Raw genomic sequence first — 23,092 nt, 5'->3', positions numbered from 1 at the left:
AAGGCTGTATTGAATTGTACCAAATTAAAAATGCACCAGACAATGCAATAAACAGCAATTACAAGGGCTGTGTTATTAAAAATAAAGCATTTTTTCCTTAAGGGTTTAAATCCAAATTATTAATTTAATGTACAGTGAGTTGAACAGATGTTGGGATCTTTGGAGAAAATCTCTTGATTAGTATTTTTCAAATGAAGATGGAAATCGTTCTCATTTTGCACAGAACAACTGCAACACGGCGTGTTGCTGAATGTGTCTGTGGTCTGCGTTGTTGTCCACCCCTCTGTCTGTCCGTCGGATGGGGGTTCACTGAAAGGACACGGTTCCTACAACATGTTTAATCCACAGTGAAAACCGATGCTGCATCTCCAACTGCAAGAAGTGCAGTGAAGCCCTGCAGGGCAACGTAGCGACAGCAGCTCACGGCAAGCTTGGTTGGCGAGGTGCATCAGTTATTTCCATACCGTGACAATCTGGATGCCAATTCTGACCAACAAAAGACACTTTTTTTACTTACTGGAAAATTTAAAAGAGAGATACTTTAAGTCTGGGTTCACCCGCATTTCTGAAACTCTGAGCTACTTTAACAATATCGAGTAGTAGAGCTGCCTGTTTGATACAACACGTCCTGAATAACAAAGAAGCACAGATCACCCTTTTATAATAATAATAAAGTGAATATGTGTCAATGTTAATTATCCTCAATGAATTCCACAACAATGATGGAAACACAGATATATTTAAACATGCAACATTTTTATTTCTGTTAATCAGTTTCAACATTCAATGTTTCACATTATACATACATTAGTACTATTGATCAAATCGTTAGCAATATCAACAAACGTGATTGACATCTTTGTCACCGACAGCTTTTCTAATGGTACCCTTTTAACCATGAAGAATATAGAACCCTTGTCGCTGTCTTCAGGGGCAGAAGAGTCAGGACTTCTTCTTTAGCTGTGCTGTCCACGGCTCGTCCACCGGATGCTAAACCCTCTGCACTTGACCAGATCCTGGTCCAGATGCCCCGTCAAGTGTTCGGACTATAGCCGACACTCGTACTTGAGTAGAGAGATGGGCTCGTTTGCTCAGTCGGGCTTCTGTTTGCAACCAGAGGGATCTGCTCCGTGCTGAGTCCCCACGCAGAGTCCTCTGTCTTCAGCTTGGACTGTCTGCACACACTATGCAAACGTGACCCTCAACTGGGCTCCTTCAACGCTCCTTCTCCTCCAACGGCGCTGCAAAATATAAAGAAAAAGGTTCAAAATGTTATTATTACGGAACAAAAGGCAACCGAAGAATCAAGAGCAGTAAAATCTTTGACGAGCCTTAACATTTCTAACACGTTAAAGGACAACATTTTATTAACCGTTCCCTTCTTTAAAAGAAGTCACGTATCAGCTCAGGACAGAAGAATTGCACAGAATTACCCCCCTCTCCCCCCTCCCCCCCCCCCCCCCTCTCTCCCCCCTCTCTCCCCTCTCTCCCCCCTCTCTCCCCTCTCTCCCCCCAACCCCCCTCTGTTTAAAAGAATCCAATCCCAAGTCTCCGAGGGCGCCATAGAAAGACATCAGATGATGGCATTACGTGATATTATTGAATTTCATTGTGCGCGGTGTTCGTGACCCATCCGGTGGGCTGGGGGGGGGTTGAGGGGGGGGTTTGAGGGGGGAGGGGGGGGTCTGGTGACGCGCAGTGCGGTCGGGCCGGAGAGGATAAAAGGGCGCGCGCAGTCTCCCCGGTTCACCGTCAACGCGCAGCAGCAACTTGTGCCGCAGACATCAAAGCGCAACGAGCAACATCTGCCGCAGACATCAAAGCGCAACGAGCAACTTGTGCCGCAGACATCAAAGCGCAACGAGCAACTTGTGCCGCAGACATCAAAGCGCACCAGCAACTTGTGCCGCAGACATCAAAGCGCACCAGCCACTTGTGCCGCAGACATCAAAGCGCAACGAGCGGGAAAGTCACATCAAAGGTAAGCGGCTCTTTCATCTCCGGACTAAAGTTCCCGACCAGCGGTGAAAGTTTCCCAGAATGTAGAAGTATGCGAGTATGTGGCCGACGCGGGTGTTGACGAAGTACTACTCGTGTCTCTCACCAGATGCGGAGGTACTTTGCAGTGTTTTGCGTGTCGCTCGTCTTCCTCTCGGAGACCGTCGGCTTGGTCATCGCGGTGAGTGACGCTGGACGGACCTTCTCTCACGTACACCGGCGACACACAGCACGTCATAGAGCTTCAACGCATTTACACAATGTGAATTAAATATCTGTTTTCTTCTAATTTAAACAAGAACTTTAAATGCACAATGAAGACAACCTATATATATACATGTGGGTACAAATACAGAGTAATCACCTTACACCTTAAATAAACATGTTATTTCATGAATGTGTCTTGGAGACATTTGGGTTTTAGAGAATTTAAATGACATATTTGTTTCATTTATGGAGAAAAGAACAATGCAAAGCTTAAATGCAATAAAAGCAGCTTCAAACTGAATGCATTGTGAGTGAGTGTAGTTAATATAAATATGGAAATTGGATACGAACATGTTTCATGTTGCATAAATGATCACGGTGTGTCTGGTGACCCTGCAGGCGAAGGAGAAACGCGGCTGGACGCTGAACAGCGCTGGATACCTGCTGGGCCCCCGTAAGTACGGCAGACACGCACACACACACACACACACGCACACGCACACGCGCACACACACACGTGGACTCACAGGAGACTTTACAAATGATTCACCCAAACCAGCGAATTATTTGGCTGTGCTTTTCCTTCAAAACGCCGGTCACATAAGATCTTGAATATTTATTTTTGTACCAAACATTTAACAATTACAATCTTTTAATCATAACCAAGAACTGTTGTTGTCTAATTATATTTTTTTAAAAGTTCATTTAAAAGAGGCGCTGTGGTCGGTCTGTGCGTTTACCGCCATGATGCATCGACACGACGTCCTGAACCGACACGCGTGAACATCTCAGCCGTTCTGCTCCTTCACGCTCACTTCATGCGTTTGCTGCCGTCAGACTCCATCACAGCCTCCGTGCGCTCACGCCACGCGTGTTCTGTCCCGTCGAGGCATGTTCGTTTTTTTCAAAGACAAAACGAGCCGCGCGATTAAAAATCCCGGCGGTCGTCAGTGGAAATAGCGTCTGGTAGCTTAGCGTCTTGTTTAGGCCCTGTGGTGAAAAGGCTTCAACGGGGATTCGTCAATATTTAGAGGCAAGTTAACACGTATGTGGACAGCAGACACTTTACTCACATCCATTAATCACACTGTCAACACGTTTAAAATTGTGTTAGTTGATATTTTACGGTCACAACAAGCTCAGGTGAAGGTTGCTCCTGTGTTGCAGGTCGTATTGATCACCTAATTCAGATAAAGGATTCTCCCAGTGTGCGAGGCAGAGACGACCTGGTGACCCCATGTAAGATAGAAACGTACGGCCGCTGCAGGGCCTTGGTGTCGGGGGGGAGGAATTGCTCTGTCACACACATCCCGCCTCCTGAGCTGTCACTCATCTGGGAGGACGTCTGTCCGCCTGCTGCTGTCGCTGCTTACGCGTCCAAACGTGGCTAAAAAAAAATGTATTAGTTGTAGTGGGAAGCTACTTAAACACAGACCAGCTGACGCAGGTTAATCAGTGGGTTTAGTTTTTTATGGTTCCGCTCACTTTGCAGCCATTTTCCACAGCGACAAACGTGGTTTATTGGCGTGAGGTTGCGTGTTTAATGTCGCACACGGTAGGACGCGACATCGACACTGATAAATCTTTAAATTAAATTAAATTAAATTAAATTAAATTAAATTAAATTAAATTAAAATTAAATTAAATTAAATTAAAATAAAATAAAATAAAATAAAATAAAATAAAATAAAATAAAATAAAATAAAATAAAATAAAATAAATTTATTTAATCTTTAAATTTACCATCTGTGAGATTAGATAAGTAATGTCAGACACAGATGCTGTTGATGCAGGAAGGCGTAGCTTAGCATAAACTACTGGCATTGAAATGAAACAGCAAAGCTGTGTTATAATATATCATTTCAGCTAAAACTTGAGTAACGTAAATCTTAATATCATGCTTTTATCTCTTTTATTTTAGTTTTGTGAAATATATATTTTTTCCCTTTTAAATGGAGCTGGTCGTGTCTCTGCACGGACGTTATGAACCTTTAAGTTGAGACCGGCTAATTCCTGGATTCAACAGTTTTTGGTATAAAAGCTCACATTTGCAAAGGAGAGGTAACTTTTTCCCAGCATGCCGTTCGACAGTATAAAGCCCTTTTCTGTACGATCTGTTTGCACCTCAATCTACTTTAAGAGCTTTTTAAGTCATTTTACACCGAACCAGAAATTACAATGCAACGCAATTCTCTTCCCATGACACAGTTTAACTGAAAAAAAAGAGAACAAGAACATTACATCACCTGTTATCAGACCAGATCCCTCCCCTTCCTCTTTTACCTTTCACAATAAAAGCCCCTGGATGTGATGCTGAGAAACTGTTTACCAGAGGGATGTGAAATTGACTCATTCCACTAAAATGAAACAAAAAAGCCCTCTTTTTTGACATGGAGTGTTTTTAAAAACCTTCAAATTACTGTCATCAAAGTGGTTTAAGATCTTTCACTTACAGGTTATGCTTTTCTGTAAATAGACACAATATCAGTCAGACACGGGGAGAACATACAAACCCCACAGAAAGCTGCTGGACCACCAAGTACCACTGTCTGAAAAAGACCCCAGTCAGCAGGAACGGTTTGTTCATTTCGGCCCTTCCTGGTCACTCCGAGGTCACGGATTTGAATTGTACTTGTAGTTAAACACACACAGCTAAGCAGCTCGAGCTCTACTCAAGCTAACGAGTAACCCAAATTACCTCCAGCCAATTAGCATCCGTCCCGTCGAACCTTTCAGTGGGACACGCACTATTCAACCAAACGATAAGAGGAGTCTTCTAAGGGTTCTAAGCAGACCTCTGGGTCAGCAGTCAGTGTGGACCTCTTCATTGGGGCGCCACACATCAGGAGGTTGGGGGGGGGACACGCCGCCGCCTGATGGGACTCTTATGTCGCCATCGACAGAGGTCTCCGTGTGGCGTTTGCACAATGTGCGAGTGTTGGGACGAGGCTTGTTTCAGAGGACACCTCGCTGTGACCTGCAGGCTCGCAGGAACACGGCGACCGCTAGCAAAGCATCGCCGCGGCTAAGCATCACCGCGGCTAAGCATCACTGTAAGCATCACCGCGGCTAAGCATCACCGTAAGCATCACCGCGGCTAAGCATCACTGTAAGCATCGCCGCGGCTAAGCATCGCCGTAAGCATCGCCGTAAGCATCACCGCGGCTAAGCATCGCCGTAAGCATCACCGCGGCTAAGCTAACCACAAACCATTTCACCAGCATTGTTCTAACGCTTTCTTTGTGTGCATGTGACACCGCTGCCAAAGACGTGTTCCATTTCTTTGCCGCAATTCCACGAGCCAAGCCCTGCAGGTGGTCCGTACAAGAGTCTCAACCAAACATTTCAAAGCAAATAGAGTGATGTAATAAGCAAGTGGACAACATTGTCCTTTAGATATTCTCTGAAGAGCAGATGTAGTTTGAACAACAGCCTCGGCTGAAATGCTGTAATAAGTGAACTCACTTATTTGTTTGACTGCATCAATCGTGATGTCACTCCTCATTGTCCAGATGGAATAGATGGACACAGGACACTAGGAGACAAGTCGGGTCTAGCTGGCAAGAGGGACATGGGCCAGGAGGAGGACTTCAGAACAGGTCTGTCTCTCTATCTCACTCAGTTTTCTGTGTGGTATTTTTTGACGATTGAAGTAAATGGAGGCCTGATTTAAACGATATCAAGACATCTGTTCAAACTCTCACTCGCATGGGAGTCAAATGCACACAACTCTGCCACCATTGTACTATTTAAAATACTCGCTTATCAGGAGTTTGTCTGTTTCAGAAACAGAATATTTCGTATATGCAAACAGAGCAGTTGTTTGAATCAGAGTTTTCTATCATGTTGACATTTTTCTGAAGGAATCTTTAGGACTCTTCTCGGTGTCAGGACGTCTTAGTGTCCGGAGACACTGATATTCTCACGTGAGAACTTCCAGTTGGCTGCATTCTGTTGCTTTACGTCCGCAGGTTCCCAGAGAATAGCAGATGGAGACGTCATCCACACCATCATTGACTTTCTGTCGTACCTGAAGCTTAAAGGTACGTTCATCGTCTCTATGTGGACTCATCTCGAAGCGAGGAGTGATTCTCTGCAGAAGACCCACAACCGCATTGCCAAATACGCAGCAAATGTTTCGTCATCGATGTTTCTTCAAACCAAAGACACGTCGAAGGTCGCCTTGAGATCGACGACGCATTGAGCGGCCGTCATCAAAACGATAGATCAGAGTTGCCCAACAGGTCGATCGGCAGTAGATCGTAGTGGATTGTGACGTGACGCATGCGCGGGAGCTAACGGAAAACTAATGCTAATTAGCGGCGAACCCCACTATAACAGTAGGGAGAACACTGCTGTTAGAATGTTACGATGCCGCGTTAACGTGGGACGCGACCCCCCAAAGGGTACGCCAGCTTCAAAGGTTACCGGGTTGATTCATAATCACTTCACACTGTTCATCGAACCGGTTTCTGGTCCAGAAACGTCAACGTTCAACGGATCAGGTGGTTTGCAGGAAGCTGCACTAATACATACGCACATTTTAAGCGGGGTAATGATGTGCATTGTCTTTATTAACACTACAACGTGTGTGTGTTGCAGAGATGGGAGCCTTGGACATCCTGCCGTCCTCTGTGACATCAGATGAACTGGCCAATCCCTAACGCCGGTTCCTCTTTCGTGCGTCTCCGTCTCCCCGGGTCCACGTTCCTGTTGTCCGGACTCCCGCCGCCCTAAATGTTGCTCCGTCACACTCTGATGCTGGACGTACCGGCGTTTGGGCGGTTTACAAATCGTACAGATGCTTCTGTTGCTGTGTAAATAAGTCACTTTTTACGGAGGACCTCTGTTCAGTAAACAACAGTGTTATCTTATTATGCTTATTATTATTATCGTCTATCGATTTATGAGAATGGGAAATAAATAAACAAATCACATTGCGCTTCTTGAATTCTTTCTTGCCGTCATTCATGCGTTTGGGATTTCAGAATAAAACGCATATGATATTTCTTGTCACATTACAGGTCATTTAGTGGACGCTTTTTTATACAAAGCACTCACGCTGCATTTTTAACACGTGGCTTCTTACATCTTTTCCGGGGAGCAATTAGGGGTCATGTGTCTTGCTCAGGGACACCGCCGGGGCTCGAACCGCCAACCTTGCAGGTTCAGGCTCACCTTCTCCACCATCGACTCCAACCGATCCGTAGAGATGAAGAAAGAAACACAAAAACGTATTTTACCATCAAATTTCTGAGTGATGTCAACTCCACAAACCATACAATGTAACATTAGTGTTATTAATATGAATTATGACAATACATTAAGTTCTGTCCAACTGTACTTTACGTATTTCAGGGTTTACAAGGTTCCATTCTGCGGACATGTTACATGCTAACGTGGCTGGAATAAAGCCCATTATGTTTTAAAACTTGAAGGTGTGAAGATGTGAATCCAGCATTGTAATCATATTTTTAATAATATGCATGATCATCCACGTACAGGCATGGAAACATTTAAAAACAGCTTTTTTAATGACTTGTAAACAAAGGTATCACGTACTTGATAACAGGCAGGTTTTATTTAATCAAATTCGACTCCAGCCAAATTAACCCGATGGTTGATGTCACAAACTAATCTGCGCTCAAACGTTAATTTAAACTACTAGACTTCAGTCATCAGAATAATTGCGCTCATCCAACTTCTAAAGTCACATCACAAAGTGAGTCTAGCCATAAGAACACAAACTGTACATGTTTCACTTCCGTGGCTCAGTGTGCTGAATGCCTACAAGTCCTGTTAAGGTGCCCTATAATATTTATTTATGACTATTATACATGTATTTGTCTATTCTGGATGATAAAAGGGTGTGTGTCATGTCTTGACACGTCAAGAATTGAAGTGTGTAACTAACTATCAACAGGGCCCTGTGATTGTGAATGGTTTGTGTGACGGTCATTAGATGATTTCAGTGCACACAATGATTCTTACAACATGATTCTCAATGTGAAACTCACGAGACAAACTCGTGTTAAAAGCGCCAAAGTGATTCGGTCTCAATAGAGAAATCCGCCTGTGAGACGCATGCGCAGTATCACACAGAAGACAACCAATCACGCTCGAGCGACCGCACAGTGACATTTGCATCTCGTTCATATATGAACACCGTCCTGTTCACATCGCGACATTGTCAGTCTGCGACGGAGACTTGAATCATGCCTGAGGTTGTGAAAGCGCCCAAGAAGGGCTCCAAGAAAGCCGTGTCCAAGGCCGTCAGCAAGAGCGGCAAGAAGAAGAGGAAGACCAGGAAGGAGAGCTACGCCATCTACGTGTACAAGGTGATGAAGCAGGTGCACCCTGACACCGGCATCTCCTCCAAGGCCATGGGCATCATGAACTCGTTCGTGAGCGACATCTTTGAGCGCATCGCCGGCGAGGCCTCTCGCCTGGCTCACTACAACAAGCGCTCCACCATCACCTCCAGGGAGATCCAGACCGCTGTGCGCCTGCTGCTGCCCGGCGAGCTGGCCAAGCACGCCGTGTCTGAGGGAACCAAGGCCGTGACCAAGTACACCAGCTCCAAGTGAGCCTGATGTAGACCACCAACCCAAAGGCTCTTCTAAGAGCCACCCACCTCTTCTAAAGACCGTTTCCTCCAGTGTTTAATTGAATACAATTGTCACTGCAGGTATAAAGGCTATATAGATCTTTGAATCATAAAAACTTGGGATATTCATCCTAGTTTCTCATCGATGCTTAAAGTGAGATTTCCATTTATATATTGAGGAAAAATGCGTATATCGTCCAATTTACTTCTAGGGAATCTATAAACCCAAAGGCTCTTTTAAGAGGCACCCACTTCTAAAGAATAAAAAAGTGGCGCTCCGAGAGTGTTAGACTGGATTTACAGTCCGTGCACATGCGACATCCTGTCCCAAAACCCTCACATTGGGACAGAAAAAATCCCCATCGGATAATGTCAGGAGGGATTCATCTCCCGGGATGGACTACAATTGTCATTTGTACAGAATGAACGATGTGGAAGACGTTTCCTTCCTATAACCGAAGTGATTCAAATAATTGCGATTAGTGAGCAAGGTGTATGGCAGGACCGCTGCAGGGACAACGGTCAGAACCACCATCCACAGAAGCCTGTGGGGAGGGAAAGCACAGAGACTTTAGGAGAGGGTAATGTTGGTTTATGATGACGGTAATATTAATATTCATAATGGCAGCCGCAGGTGTCAGCAGGGCCACGGTAGGAGGCCAGATATAACCATGACCCATGGAAACCTGTGTTGCGAAAAAGCCCAAATACTCCATTGAAGGAACAAATAAATGTTACATTAATGTTTACAGCAAAAGAAATTGGGATATTAATGGTGTTAGAGGCGGTTGGTCCTGACTCCTGCGTGGCCCTGTTGACACCAGAGTCCAGACAGAACTACGATTGACGGAGACCTGCAAGAAAGCACAAAAAAAAAGATCCGGGAAAGAAGCTGAATTAGTGATCTGTATTAACGAGATGTGGATTATTGTAGAAGGAGAGAGTGAGAGGAGCTCGGTGTGTCCTAAGAAGTCTCCCGGCAGTCTAAGCCCATAGCAGGCAGAAGTAACCAAGACAAATCAGGTGGTCTTCTCGCAGACCGCCTTTGATCAGTCTCAAATCAATTAATAGTAAATGTGAACAAGACAGTAGCAGACGTGAACAACACATGATAAGTGGCGTTCTCGCAGATGGCAGAGCTCTTTTTCTGTGGATTTCAGTTTGATGTTTCTAAGACATTATTGAAGTCTAACAAGCTGGTCGGTCTGCATAACAACGGAAGCTTATGCAGTGTTTTCTGATAACATCGCCCAAAGGAAGCATATACAGGGCAAATAAAATCGGTCCAAGCTCAGAACCTTGTGGAACCGTGAGCAACATTGGTGGTCATCGAGGATTCACCGTTTACGAGCACAAACTGGGATTGATCCAATAAATAGGATTTAAAACAGCTGAGAGCAGTTCCTTTAATATCAATCTATCAATTCTAGTCTCTGCAACAGGACAGAATGATCAATGGTGTCAAATGCTGAGGCCCAGCAAGGCAAGAAAAGAGATGAGTTGGACTTGGAAAACCGTGCTTAAAACTCATATAGTCAATAACAGGTACCAGTATGAGCTGTTCTTGTGCCCATCCCCAGATTTGCATAGTTTGCTATTTTAACTTTGTGCAATCAACATGATGTAAACAGGCTGCAATTGTGTAATTTCATAAGTGTTGAACATAAAACATGTTAATTCAGTTTAAAATCTCTATTTATTTCTGTATGAATTAGTCAAACCTTTTGATTGTTATGCATAGAAATACTTTTTTAATGAATGTCAGTAATGGCAATGATGGTTATTTGTATTCACTTAAATGCAACTGCATCTGTGCTAATAGGATTCATCAGCACAACAGAAATAACGTATGTGTTATAGTAACAGTGCTATGGGAGCATAAAAGTGTAATTGAGGATTACACATTGATGTATAAAATAACAGAAGACATGTCCACAGGGAGGAGGTCTGATTAAACTGCACCATAAGCCACCACCGTCTCCAGTGTGTTTACTGTTCGCAGTATAACTCTAGTTTATTAAAAACTGATCAACATCTGATGGTTATTTTTAAATTGCAATCCTGAATAAACATGTGGAGCAGTTGGAAAACGACTTTTGATGGAGATGTGATGCAATTTAAATACTTTTAGGAGAGAAATGAGTGGGAAAAGCCGCTGATCAGCGCTGTCCTCGGCGCTGAGTAGGTGACGTTTGAAGGCTCCTCAAACCAAACGCATCGATCATCAGAGCTCCACGTGACCTGAACACGCAGAGAAACTAGTCCGCTATCGGCTCCTCCGCCTTCAGCCTCCAGCACCTGAAGCACATTTAGCTTTTAGTCTTTAATCAGTGGAGAGAAAACACACGTGACTCGACTTTCAGGCTGCACGAGCAGCTCCGGGCCGGGTTGAGTCTCCACGGTTCTCATGGTGCGTTTAAGTGCAGTCCGCTGCTTCGAGCTCTTCATCGGTCTCAGTCTCCCGAGTCCTCGACGACGCAAACGCACAACAGCGGGACGAAATGGCAGAAGAAGCTCCAGCTGCGGCCGCCGCCGCCGCGCCCAAAGCGGCCAAGAAGAAGGCGTCCAGGCCGAAGACGGTCGGTCCCAGCGTCTCCGACCTCATCGTGAAAACCGTGGGCGCGTCCAAGGAGCGGAGCGGCGTGTCCGCTGCCGCCGTCAAGAAGGCTCTGACCGCCGGAGGATACGATGTGGACAAGAACAAGGCCCGCGTCAAGACCGCCATCAAGAGCCTGGTGGCCAAGGGGACTCTGGTCCAGGTCAAGGGGATCGGGGCCTCCGGCTCCTTCAAGGTGAGCAAGACCACCGCCGACAAACCGGCAAAGAAAGCCGCTCCTAAAGCCAAGAAGCCCGCAGCGGCCAAGAAACCCGCAGCGGCCAAAAAGCCCAAAGCAGCGGCAGTGAAGAAAGTTGTAGCCGCTAAGAAGTCACCGAAGAAGGCCAAGAAACCCGCAGCGGCCAAGAAGGTGGCCAAGAGCCCCAAGAAGGTAGCAAAGAGCTCCAAAAAGGTGGCCAAGAGCCCCAAGAAGGTGGTGAAAAAGGCCCCCGCAGCCAAGAAAACCCCCGTGAAGAAGGTCGCTAAGCCCAAAGCCAAGAAAGCAGCACCCAAGAAGAAGTAAACTGACCTCAGTCTGAACAACCAACGCTTCTATAAAAGGCTCTTTTAAGAGCCACCCAATCCTTCCTTAAAGAGCTTTTCCTTCATTATTCAGCTGTAGACTATAGCTGTGATTTCCAGAATGTATCATACAAGGGCTAGGTCATTCACTCATGTAACATTAGCTAGTACGAGCATCTAGGGAGCAGACACATGGGCTACTTAAACATAGCAAAGAATACCCATCATGTAAAACTGCACATAGAATTGTTTAAAATTGTTGTTGATGGTTACAACTTTCATACAACGTATACTAAATTTTGATATTAAACAGGAGATCAACTCTTCGGAGAGAGTGCGTGGCCCTTAAAAGGACCGTTGTGGTTTTGGTAGTAAAAGTCGGCCTTTATCCCCCGAAGCCGTACAGGGTGCGTCCCTGTCTCTTCAGGGCGTAGACCACATCCATGGCGGTCACCGTCTTCCTCTTGGCGTGCTCGGTGTAGGTGACGGCGTCGCGGATCACGTTCTCCAGGAAGACCTTCAGCACACCGCGGGTCTCCTCGTAGATCAGACCGGAGATGCGCTTCACTCCGCCGCGGCGAGCCAGACGGCGGATAGCGGGCTTGGTGATGCCCTGGATGTTGTCACGGAGGACTTTACGGTGACGCTTGGCGCCTCCTTTGCCGAGTCCCTTTCCTCCCTTTCCTCTTCCGCTCATGTTGTCAGATAAGTTTGAAACAAGACAAGCGAATAGGGTCAGTTCACAGATGTTTAAACCCAGTCGGAGGACGTGACAGAAGACACGCTGCTTGAAGTTGGTTCCCTCGCGCCCCCTGCTGAACTACACCACTAATCAATGAATGTCTCCTGCTCGTTGTTGGACCTTCGAAATGTCCTTTGAATTCAGCCTTTGATGAATCTATGGAGGGATTTCTAAAGACAGACCCCTTTATAATATTTAGCAAAAAGTTAAATCCTTAATTTCTGAGTGAGGCTACTGCTGGTCCATGTTTTAGATCACTACATTTTCTCAGCACATGGATCAGCTGAGACTACAATGTTAAACAGCATCTGAAACCTTTATTTCTAGCAGAAATCAAATTAAAGATGCCTCTTTGCATGAATTTAAAACATTTTTTATGTTACCTTTAATTACCTGAGTAACCGATATCAGTTCATACTCCCAATATTTAAATATTGTAGAAAGAACAAGCTGGGTGTACAAACGTGCTCTATCGATCGGCCAACATAAAAAATGATCTTTCCTCATTTTTTCTGAAGTGAGTGAAGGTCCTTACTAGAGGAGTCCTCAGGGTTGCTCCTGTTGCACCTCCCTCCAACTCTTCCACAGCAGAAGATCTCGACTCTTCCCCAAAGCAACCACGCAACTTCAGCCTGTTGAACTGACCCACGCCGTCGTCACGGCCCATCGCCAGCAACATGGTGACGTTACCTAGCAACCGTCGACACCATCAGCGAGAGGCAACCACCAGACACTCGACTACAACAGACGTGTGTGGGTTTACCTGCACGGTACGAGGTCAGCTCCTTCCCACTCTGACTGTTGGTGATGTTGCTCTCGGCAACGGCAGCGTGCAGCCCGGCGTGGTATGCCATCTTGGGCTCGTGGACGTCAGCGCAGTCTCCCACCACGAAGATGTTGGAGAAGCCTGCAGGTTATCGGCCAGACAGCTGGCTGCCAGCGGGGACAGATCACCAGTCAAAGGCACAGAGGACTTCACGTGCTGTCTGAGTGTGACGACCTCGCTGTCAAACGGGGCTGATCTGTTTGAATTGATGCGTATGTTGAAAGTTGTTAACTTGCCTGCGGTATTTTGCCACACTTGTCTTGGCGGTGTCAGATTATGCCAAGAATATAATGCAAATTTTCCTCAGAGGCCTTTAGTCTGTATACTTCCCCCGTCCCGAAACCCTCATAGAAACAGGGAAAACTTTTGATAGGGAGATAAAAAAAAACTTATGGAGAACGGCAGAGGATGCCAGACTGAAAGATGTGTACAGAATAAACAGAGAAGATGTAAAATACGTTAAATTCCTCCAACAGAAATGATTCAGATATACTTATGTTATGCAATTCTTCATATGTCCAACAAAGTAATATCAATATCACTCACACACCTTACGGTCCTTATGACAGCAGTAGAAGAATGGTTGAGATTATGCCTGTTAGCTCGGGCACTTTGACATTGAGGACGTACATTGTAAACATCTACATGATTAAATACAGATTATTCATAAAACTCTGGATTGACAACTTTTCTAAAATCATGAGTTTATGTAGGTGGTCGCGTTAAGGAATGAGTTCTTTACAGAGAGTGAGGTGGCTCTTAAAAGAGCCGTTGTGGGGTCAGTAGGAGCAGACTTCTCAAGCTCGCTCCCCGCGGATGCGGCGGGCCAGCTGGATGTCTTTGGGCATGATGGTGACCCTCTTGGCGTGGATGGCGCACAGGTTGGTGTCCTCGAACAGGCCCACCAGGTAAGCCTCGCTGGACTCCTGCAGAGCCATAACAGCGGAGCTCTGGAAGCGCAGGTCGGTCTTGAAGTCCTGAGCGATCTCTCTCACCAGACGCTGGAAGGGCAGCTTGCGGATCAGCAGCTCCGTGGACTTCTGGTAGCGACGGATCTCCCTCAGGGCCACGGTACCGGGCCTGTACCGGTGAGGCTTCTTCACGCCGCCGGTGGCCGGGGCGCTCTTGCGGGCGGCCTTGGTGGCCAGCTGCTTCCTGGGGGCTTTGCCTCCGGTGGACTTACGGGCGGTCTGCTTGGTTCGTGCCATGATCGACTAGTCTCGCTCTGGTGAAGTGAACTCTGAGCGGAGACACTCGGCTCTTAAAGTGTGGACCGGCTGTGGAGCGGTGACGCAGCTTCAGACCTTGGCTCCTGATTGGTGGAGGACTCCTCCTGGAGCTCAGCCGCGCCTCCACAAGAGAGTCTGCGATGCTCATTGGTGGAAAACTATTTCAAACTGTCCGCCAAATCTCAGAGCTCCCGCCCTCGGTGCTCGTGCCTGGAGCCGCCCGGCTCGTTCCACGGACACGTGCATTGTTCGCTGGTGCACCTTATTTCTGACTTTTTTAAACTTTATTTTTAATTTAAATTCCTCTTGCACCACGTTGTATTGTAATCATTGTCTTATAAAATATTTATTATCAACCTACATCTAATATAAAACTGTTTTTTCATGGACTACTGGGATGTATGATTGTATGTGTATGTGATGTTTTGTACTAGTGTGTCTCTCGTGAGCAACTAGTCATTATAATTTGTGGTAATTGTGTACTTTACAGTTTTGTGCTACCACTATAAATTGAATCATGGGCCCCCACCTATAAGCTTTCTTTAGCTTCTTTGGGGGACCCATTCACCTTGCCCAATTAATCTTGTGCCTCCCCAGCTGTGTTATGTTTCAAGTGGTATTGTGTGAATAAATAAAATTCATTCATTCATTCTCTGATTCAAATTCCTTGTATGTCTTATATAATTTGGTAATAAATGTTCCTGATTCCTGATAATATAAACCATATAGTTTGAGATTAAATTCCTCTCTACTGCCAGTCACTGACTTGAGCTTAATTGAATTTACGTTAAATAGACTGTTTACAGCAGATGGAACAAAGCTGACGCCAAGCAGAGCTGATTGGCTGTTGCCCTGCGGACACGTAGTAACTATTCACTGTGTAACATCATTAACTACTATTCACTGTGTAACATCATTAACTACTATTCACTGTGTAACATCATTAACTACTATTCACTGTGTAACATCATTAACTACTATTCACTGTGTAACGTCATTAACTACTATTCACTGTGTAACATCATTAACTACTATTCACTGTGTAACGTCATTAACTACTATTCACTGTGTAACGTCATTAACTACTATTCACTGTGTAACGTCATTAACTACTATTCACTGTGTAACGTCATTAACTACTATTCACTGTGTAACGTCATTAACTACTATTCACTGTGTAACGTCATTAACTACTATTCACTGTGTAACTTCATTAACTACTATTCACCGTGTAACATCCTTAACTACTATTCACTGTGTAACATCATTAACTACTATTCACTGTGTAACATCATTAACTACTATTCGCTGTGTAACGTCATTAACTACTATTCACTGTGTAACATCATTAACTACTATTCACTGTGTAACATCATTAACTACTATTCACTGTGTAACGTCATTAACTACTATTCACCGTGTAACATCCTTAACTACTATTCACTGTGTAACATCATTAACTACTATTCACTGTGTAACATCATTAACTACTATTCGCTGTGTAACGTCATTAACTACTATTCACCGTGTAACATCATTAACTACTATTCACTGTGTAACGTCATTAACTACTATTCACTGTGTAACGTCATTAACTACTATTCACTGTGTAACATCATTAACTACTATTCACTGTGTAACGTCATTAACTACTATTCACTGTGTAACGTCATTAACTACTATTCACTGTGTAACTTCATTAACTACTATTCACTGTGTAACGTCATTAACTACTATTCGCTGTGTAACATCATTAACTACTATTCACTGTGTAACATCATTAACTACTATTCACTGTGTAACGTCATTAACTACTATTCACTGTGTAACGTCATTAACTACTATTCACTGTGTAACGTCATTAACTACTATTCACTGTGTAACTTCATTAACTACTATTCACTGTGTAACGTCATTAACTACTATTCACTGTGTAACATCATTAACTACTATTCGCTGTGTAACATCATTAACTACTATTCACTGTGTAACATCATTAACTACTATTCACTGTGTAACATCATTAACTACTATTCGCTGTGTAACGTCATTAACTACTATTCACTGTGTAACATCATTAACTACTATTCACTGTGTAACATCATTAACTACTATTCACTGTGTAACGTCATTAACTACTATTCACCGTGTAACATCCTTAACTACTATTCACTGTGTAACATCATTAACTACTATTCACTGTGTAACATCATTAACTACTATTCGCTGTGTAACGTCATTAACTACTATTCACCGTGTAACATCATTAACTACTATTCACTGTGTAACGTCATTAACTACTATTCACTGTGTAACGTCATTAACTACTATTCACTGTGTAACATCATTAACTACTATTCACTGTGTAACGTCATTAACTACTATTCACTGTGTAACGTCATTAACTACTATTCACTGTGTAACTTCATTAACTACTATTCACTGTGTAACGTCATTAACTACTATTCGCTGTGTAACATCATTAACTACTATTCACTGTGTAACATCATTAACTACTATTCACTGTGTAACGTCATTAACTACTATTCACTGTGTAACGTCATTAACTACTATTCACTGTGTAACGTCATTAACTACTATTCACTGTGTAACTTCATTAACTACTATTCACTGTGTAACGTCATTAACTACTATTCACTGTGTAACATCATTAACTACTATTCGCTGTGTAACATCATTAACTACTATTCACTGTGTAACGTCATTAACTACTATTCGCTGTGTAACGTCATTAACTACTATTCACTGTGTAATATCATTAACTACTATTCGCTGTGTAACGTCATTAACTACTATTCTATGTGTAACATCATTAACTACTATTCACCGTGTAACATCATTAACTACTATTCGCTGTGTAACATCATTAACTACTATTCACTGTGTAACGTCATTAACTACTATTCGCTGTGTAACGTCATTAACTACTATTCACTGTGTAACGTCATTAACTACTATTCACTGTGTAACGTCATTAACTACTATTCACTGTGTAACGTCATTAACTACTATTCACCGTGTAACGTCATTAACTACTATTCACTGTGTAACATCATTAACTACTATTCACCGTGTAACATCATTAACTACTATTCGCTGTGTAACATCATTAACTACTATTCACTGTGTAACATCATTAACTACTATTCTATGTGTAACATCATTAACTACTATTCACTGTGTAACGTCATTAACTACTATTCACCGTGTAACATCATTAACTACTATTCACCGTGTAACGTCATTAACTACTATTCACTGTGTAACATCATTAACTACTATTCACTGTGTAACATCATTAACTACTATTCACTGTGTAACATCATTAACTACTATTCACTGTGTAACATCATTAACTACTATTCTATGTGTAACATCATTAACTACTATTCACTGTGTAACGTCATTAACTACTATTCACCGTGTAACATCATTAACTACTATTCACCGTGTAACGTCATTAACTACTATTCACTGTGTAACATCATTAACTACTATTCACTGTGTAACATCATTAACTACTATTCACTGTGTAACATCATTAACTACTATTCACTGTGTAACATCATTAACTACTATTCACTGTGTAACATCATTAACTACTATTCACTGTGTAACATCATTAACTACTATTCACTGTGTAACGTCATTAAATCACAGATTACAACGGTCCCAACGTCTCGTTGCCATCTGTAAAGATAATCTTATTTATAAGAGAATTTTTATTTTGAAAAATGAACTGTTCAAAGGAAAAGGTCAGTCGAAGAGAATCCACATGCAAACACCTATTTACCCGATCAAGTGCAACAAAGACTGAATGTGCGGACGGGAACAGAATCTTCTTCCCAGCAACAGGTTGTTCAGCCAAAGGAAAGCGCTGATGGACCATCTGTTAGAGCTCAGGATATGACTCCTCTAACACAACCTGGATATAATGATCATAATCAAGGTGATATCTATCACATCATTCAGAAGCAAAGTGACATAACCACTCTTCTAGCTCAACACAATCTCTCTTCTACCTTACCACCAAGAGACATTCCCGTTTATGATGGGGATCCCTTGCAATATGGAGTTTTCATCAGGGCATTCGAGAGAGGAGTGGAAAGAAAGACTGATGACTACAGCTATTGCTTTCCTAGAGCAATATACCAGAGGGTATCCAAAGGATTTAGTCCACAGCTGTCAACATTTGTCTTCGGCTGAGGGCTATAAAAGAGCAAAAGAGCTGCTTAAAGAACATTTTGGTAGCGAACATGAGATTGCTACAGCATACATGGACAAAGCATTTGCCTGGCCAGCGATCAAGCCAGAGGACGTGAAAGCATTGCGAGCGTTTACATTATTCCTGAGAGGTTGTTGCAATGCAATGGAACAGCTCACCTATATGGAGGAGTTGAACTTCGCTTCCAGTATGAAGACCATTCTTCTGAAACTTTACAAGCTCAGAGACAAGTGGAGGAATAGGGCATGTCAGCTCCAGGAACAACATGGACGTCGGGCTAGTTTCTCTGGCTTGGTAGACTTCATGGAGAGACAAGTGAAGATATTGTCGGATCCACTTTTTGGGAACATCCAGGATGTCACAGCAAGAGAGAGGCCGAGACCAAGAGGAAGCAGTTTTGCAACTACTGCAACACCTGTGGAAATGCCAATACAAGAAAAAATGACAAGTGGAATGAAAAATGTATCCGTCACTAACCCTCAAAATTCCTGTTTGTTCTGTGAGAGAGATGGTCACACATTGGTGCGGTGTCCACAGACCAGGAAAAAGATGCACCATCCTGAAATACTTCATATTGAATAAAGAGACATAGGAAGGAAAACAGAATTGGATGGAAAATCAATTGGGAGCAATGCTGTTCTCTCACCTCATACATGTGGGCATATTGGGGCCGGTGAAGAAGCCTGTCTCTTCTCTATTGTTCCAGTACAAGTTAAGACCCCCAAGGGAGACACTGTTGCAGACGTATGCGTTTTTGGACCATGGAAGCTCAGCCACCTTCTGCACAGAACGCCTGATGAGAAGACTGAATGTAACAGGACAAAAGACTAGTATTCTTTTGCGTAGAATGAACCAAGTGAAACCTGTGACTAGTCATCATATCCCAGGTTTAGAGATATCAAGTCTGGACAAAACTGATTTCATACAACTGTCCAATGTATTTACACACAAGATCATGCCCGTTTCCAAGCTCAACATTCCCAGACAAGAAGACCTGATTCAATGGCCTTACTTGAAGGACGTCAAGATTCATGAAATAGATTCTGGCATTGACCTGCTCATTGTCAGGGGTGCGGGTGGAAGGCAGGACTCAGATGCAGACTTGCAGGAAACAAAAGGACTTTAATAGTCAAAGGTCAAAAACACAGGAACCGGGAGGAAAAACAGCAGGCAACATGTGTGACGAAAGACAATGACGCGACAAGTGACACAAGAGACACACGGCTTAAATACACAAGGGAGGTGCAGGTGATTGGACACAGGTGGAAACTATTAGACGATCACAGGGGATGACGGGACAAGGCAGGAAGTGAAGTTACCCGGGGACACAAGTGGCAGAAAACTACAAAATACAACAGGAAGTGAACCACACCGTGACACTCATAGGCACAAATGCGTCTAAGGCATTGGAACCTTGGGAGGTGGTCAACAGCCAAGCCAATGGACCATACGCTGTGAGGACCCTATTGGGGTGGGTCATATATGGTCCTCTGAGAGGAGACAACAGCAGGGATGAGAATGGCTGCCCTGCTGCTGCTGTCAACCGACTGTCCATCGTGAACTTAGAGGAGCTACTGGTTAAACAATACAATCACGACTACAATGAAGAAACCTGCAAGGAAACAGAGAAAATGTCCAGAGAAGAGATAAAATTCCTGGATATTGTGAATCACTCATCATGAATTACAGATGGTCACTATTGCATAGACTTACCTTTCAAGCAAGAAAATCCCTGCATGCCAAGCAACCGTTGCATAGCAGAGCAACGCATCCAAAACCTGAAACGCAAGTTTATTACAAATGAGAGGTTTCGCGAAGAATATACAACTTTTCTCAAAGAAATGGTTAACAACGGCTATGATACCAGAGGATCAGCTGAATCATACTGATGGGAAACTCTGGTACATCCCACATCACGGGGTGTATCACCCGAGGAAAGGAACCTTGAGAGTGGTCTTCGACTGTGTGTCACGGTGTGGTTCACTTCCTGTTGTATTTTGTAGTTTTCTGCCACTCGTGTCCCCGGGTAACTTCACTTCCTGCCTTGTCATGTCATCCCCTGTGATCGACGCATCCCTTGACACTGCGGCGCTGGCTTCAAGGGAACATCGCTCAATGAACAATTGCTACAGGGTCCAGATCTTACCAACTCACTTACAGGAGTACTCCTCAGATTCAGACAAGAGCCTGTTGCCCTGATGGCTGACATCAAAGCAATGTTTCACCAGGTCAAAGTGTCAGACAACCATATTGACTACTTGCGTTTCCTATGGTGGCCTGATGGTGACGAGCAGCAGGATCTCGTCGAATATCGGATGAAAGTACACCTCTTTGGAGCAGTGTCATCGCTGAGTTGTGCCAATTTTGCACTAAGAAAGATCGCTGAAGATAACCAAACTCACTTTCCAGCAGAGGTTATAGACACCGTAAAAAACAACTTTTATGTTGACTGTTTGAAATCCATGTCCACAGAACAGGGCGCAGTTCTTATGGTAAGAGACCTGACCACTCTCTGCCAGAAGGGAGGATTCATACTGACTTGGACAAGGACAACCTGCCGACGGAAAGAGCACTAGGATTGCACTGGTGCGTTGAGACAGACATGTTCACGTTCAGAATGACTGCACCCTCACGAGCATACACCAGACGCGGCATCCTGTCCGTGGTTGGTCTGTATACGACTCTTTGGGATTCCTGGTGCCATTTGTTCTGCCAGCCAAACTGATTATGTAGGAACTCTGTAGAAAACACCTTGGATGGGATGAAAACACACCCCAAACCATTTCTCAACAATGGACACAATGGCTGACAGATCTAAACAACATGACAGAGTTAAAAGTGGACCGTTGCATGAAGCCCACAAACCTTGGTCAAATTGGACATGCACAGTTACACCACTTTTCCGACGACAGCGAAAGTGGATACGGTACATTTTCATATCTTCGACTGGAAAACAACGAAAAGGAGGTGCACGTTGCCTTCATGATAGGAAAAGCAAGAGTAGCACCATTAAAGCAAGTAACGATTCCCAGATTGGAGCTCACTGCTGCAGTTCTAGCTGTCAAAGTTGATATAATGCTTCGGAGAGAATTACAGCTTCAGCTGAACAAATCCTCCTTCTGGACGGATAGCACAACAGTGCTGAAATACATCACCAACGAAACCAAACGTTTACGAACCTTCGTAGCAAATAGAATCTCCTTCGTAAGGGACGCTACCGACGTGTCACAATGGAGATATGGAGACAAAGGAAAATCCGGCAGATGAAGCCTCACAGGCGTCTTTTTCTAAACCACATGAAGCTTTGACGTGTGTGTGTGTTTGTGTTTGTCTCGTTGTGCGATCTTTTGATCAATGTGGACGTTTTATAAAATCCTACCATGGAATATTCCTTTTGTACATGACTTCTAATAATAACTGCTTTTCCCCTAAAAGATTAACCGGCGCCTCCGTTCTTCTTTCCTCATTTCAGGTTTTCAGATTCAGAGAAGAAGAAATGTGAAGAGGAGGCAAACGGATGAATGAAGGAAATAAAAGGCTTCATATCAGATGCGAGTTCTCTTTAGAAGATGCTTTGTGGTACTTGTGTGGTTGGTTGTAAATCCGCTGATGAGGAAACACGCCCCCCCGTGGTGACGCAGGAGATGACACCGACGGGACGGTTCTGCTGGTTGGTTTGGTTCCACGTGCAGAATGCTCACAAACACAATACAATCATCTTGAATCACACAAATCCACAGTTATTAGATCCGCACCGTCACAACAAACACAAGCTCATCGGACGCCTGAAGGACCCCCCCTCACCTGGTGACATCATCGAGTGAAAAGGACCACACTACCCGTCCTTTAGAGTCTGGTCCTGTGTACTCAGACCCCCCTCTGACCTCAGACCAGAGAATGCCCTCTGACCCCAGACCCCCCCACCATCAGTCCACCTCTCAGTGACAACAGATTGAACTCCAGATCCTGCACTGTTCATTATGTCACATTACAGGATGTTTTATTAAGTTATATTACATTACATTCTATTCTATTATATCATATATTATTTTCTATTAAATCATGTTGTTACATTATATTCTACTATTTTATAATATATGACATATTAAAGTAGATTTG

General features: G+C 43.9%; 4 protein-coding genes and 1 pseudogene across 6 annotated transcripts; 3 read left to right on the top strand and 2 right to left on the bottom strand.

The window, feature by feature from the left end:
• The first annotated feature begins 1,753 nt into the window (after positions 1-1,753).
• LOC120808630 (galanin peptides) lies at positions 1,754-7,145 on the top strand. 2 transcript variants are annotated; one of them, XM_040161656.2, is made up of 7 exons: positions 1,754-1,981; positions 2,108-2,179; positions 2,605-2,659; positions 3,373-3,444; positions 5,718-5,804; positions 6,177-6,248; positions 6,808-7,145. In XM_040161656.2, exons 2-7 carry the CDS (start codon positions 2,108-2,110, stop codon positions 6,867-6,869), a joined length of 420 nt encoding a protein of 139 aa, XP_040017590.2. In that variant the 5' UTR covers positions 1,754-1,981; the 3' UTR covers positions 6,870-7,145. The 2 variants fall into 2 exon arrangements, with proteins under 2 accessions (XP_040017590.2, XP_040017592.2); XM_040161658.2 differs by lacking the exon at positions 3,373-3,444.
• A 1,249-nt stretch (positions 7,146-8,394) lies between these two features.
• LOC120808641 (histone H2B 1/2-like) lies at positions 8,395-8,828 on the top strand. Its single transcript, XM_040161671.2, has one exon. The coding sequence runs from the start codon at positions 8,421-8,423 to the stop codon at positions 8,790-8,792; it is 372 nt and encodes a 123-aa protein (XP_040017605.1). The 5' UTR covers positions 8,395-8,420; the 3' UTR covers positions 8,793-8,828.
• A 2,485-nt stretch (positions 8,829-11,313) lies between these two features.
• LOC144383637 (histone H1 pseudogene) lies at positions 11,314-12,652 on the top strand (annotated as a pseudogene). Its single transcript, XR_013451054.1, has one exon. The product of XR_013451054.1 is annotated as a histone H1 pseudogene (transcript).
• LOC120808643 (histone H4) lies at positions 12,294-12,627 on the bottom strand. Its single transcript, XM_040161674.2, has one exon. It carries the CDS (start codon positions 12,625-12,627, stop codon positions 12,316-12,318), a length of 312 nt encoding a protein of 103 aa, XP_040017608.1. The 3' UTR covers positions 12,294-12,315.
• Positions 12,653-14,161: 1,509 nt separating the features above from the next.
• Positions 14,162-15,338, bottom strand: LOC120808632 (histone H3). Its single transcript, XM_040161661.2, has one exon. It carries the CDS (start codon positions 14,704-14,706, stop codon positions 14,296-14,298), a length of 411 nt encoding a protein of 136 aa, XP_040017595.1. The 5' UTR covers positions 14,707-15,338; the 3' UTR covers positions 14,162-14,295.
• Positions 15,339-23,092: the final 7,754 nt, after the last annotated feature.

The sequence above is a fragment of the Gasterosteus aculeatus genome, chromosome X (genome assembly GCF_964276395.1).
Source record: "Gasterosteus aculeatus chromosome X, fGasAcu3.hap1.1, whole genome shotgun sequence".
NCBI lineage: Eukaryota > Metazoa > Chordata > Actinopteri > Perciformes > Gasterosteidae > Gasterosteus > Gasterosteus aculeatus.
The sequence above is the reverse complement of the archived record's forward strand: the minus strand, read 5'-3'. Positions and strand labels throughout refer to the sequence as shown.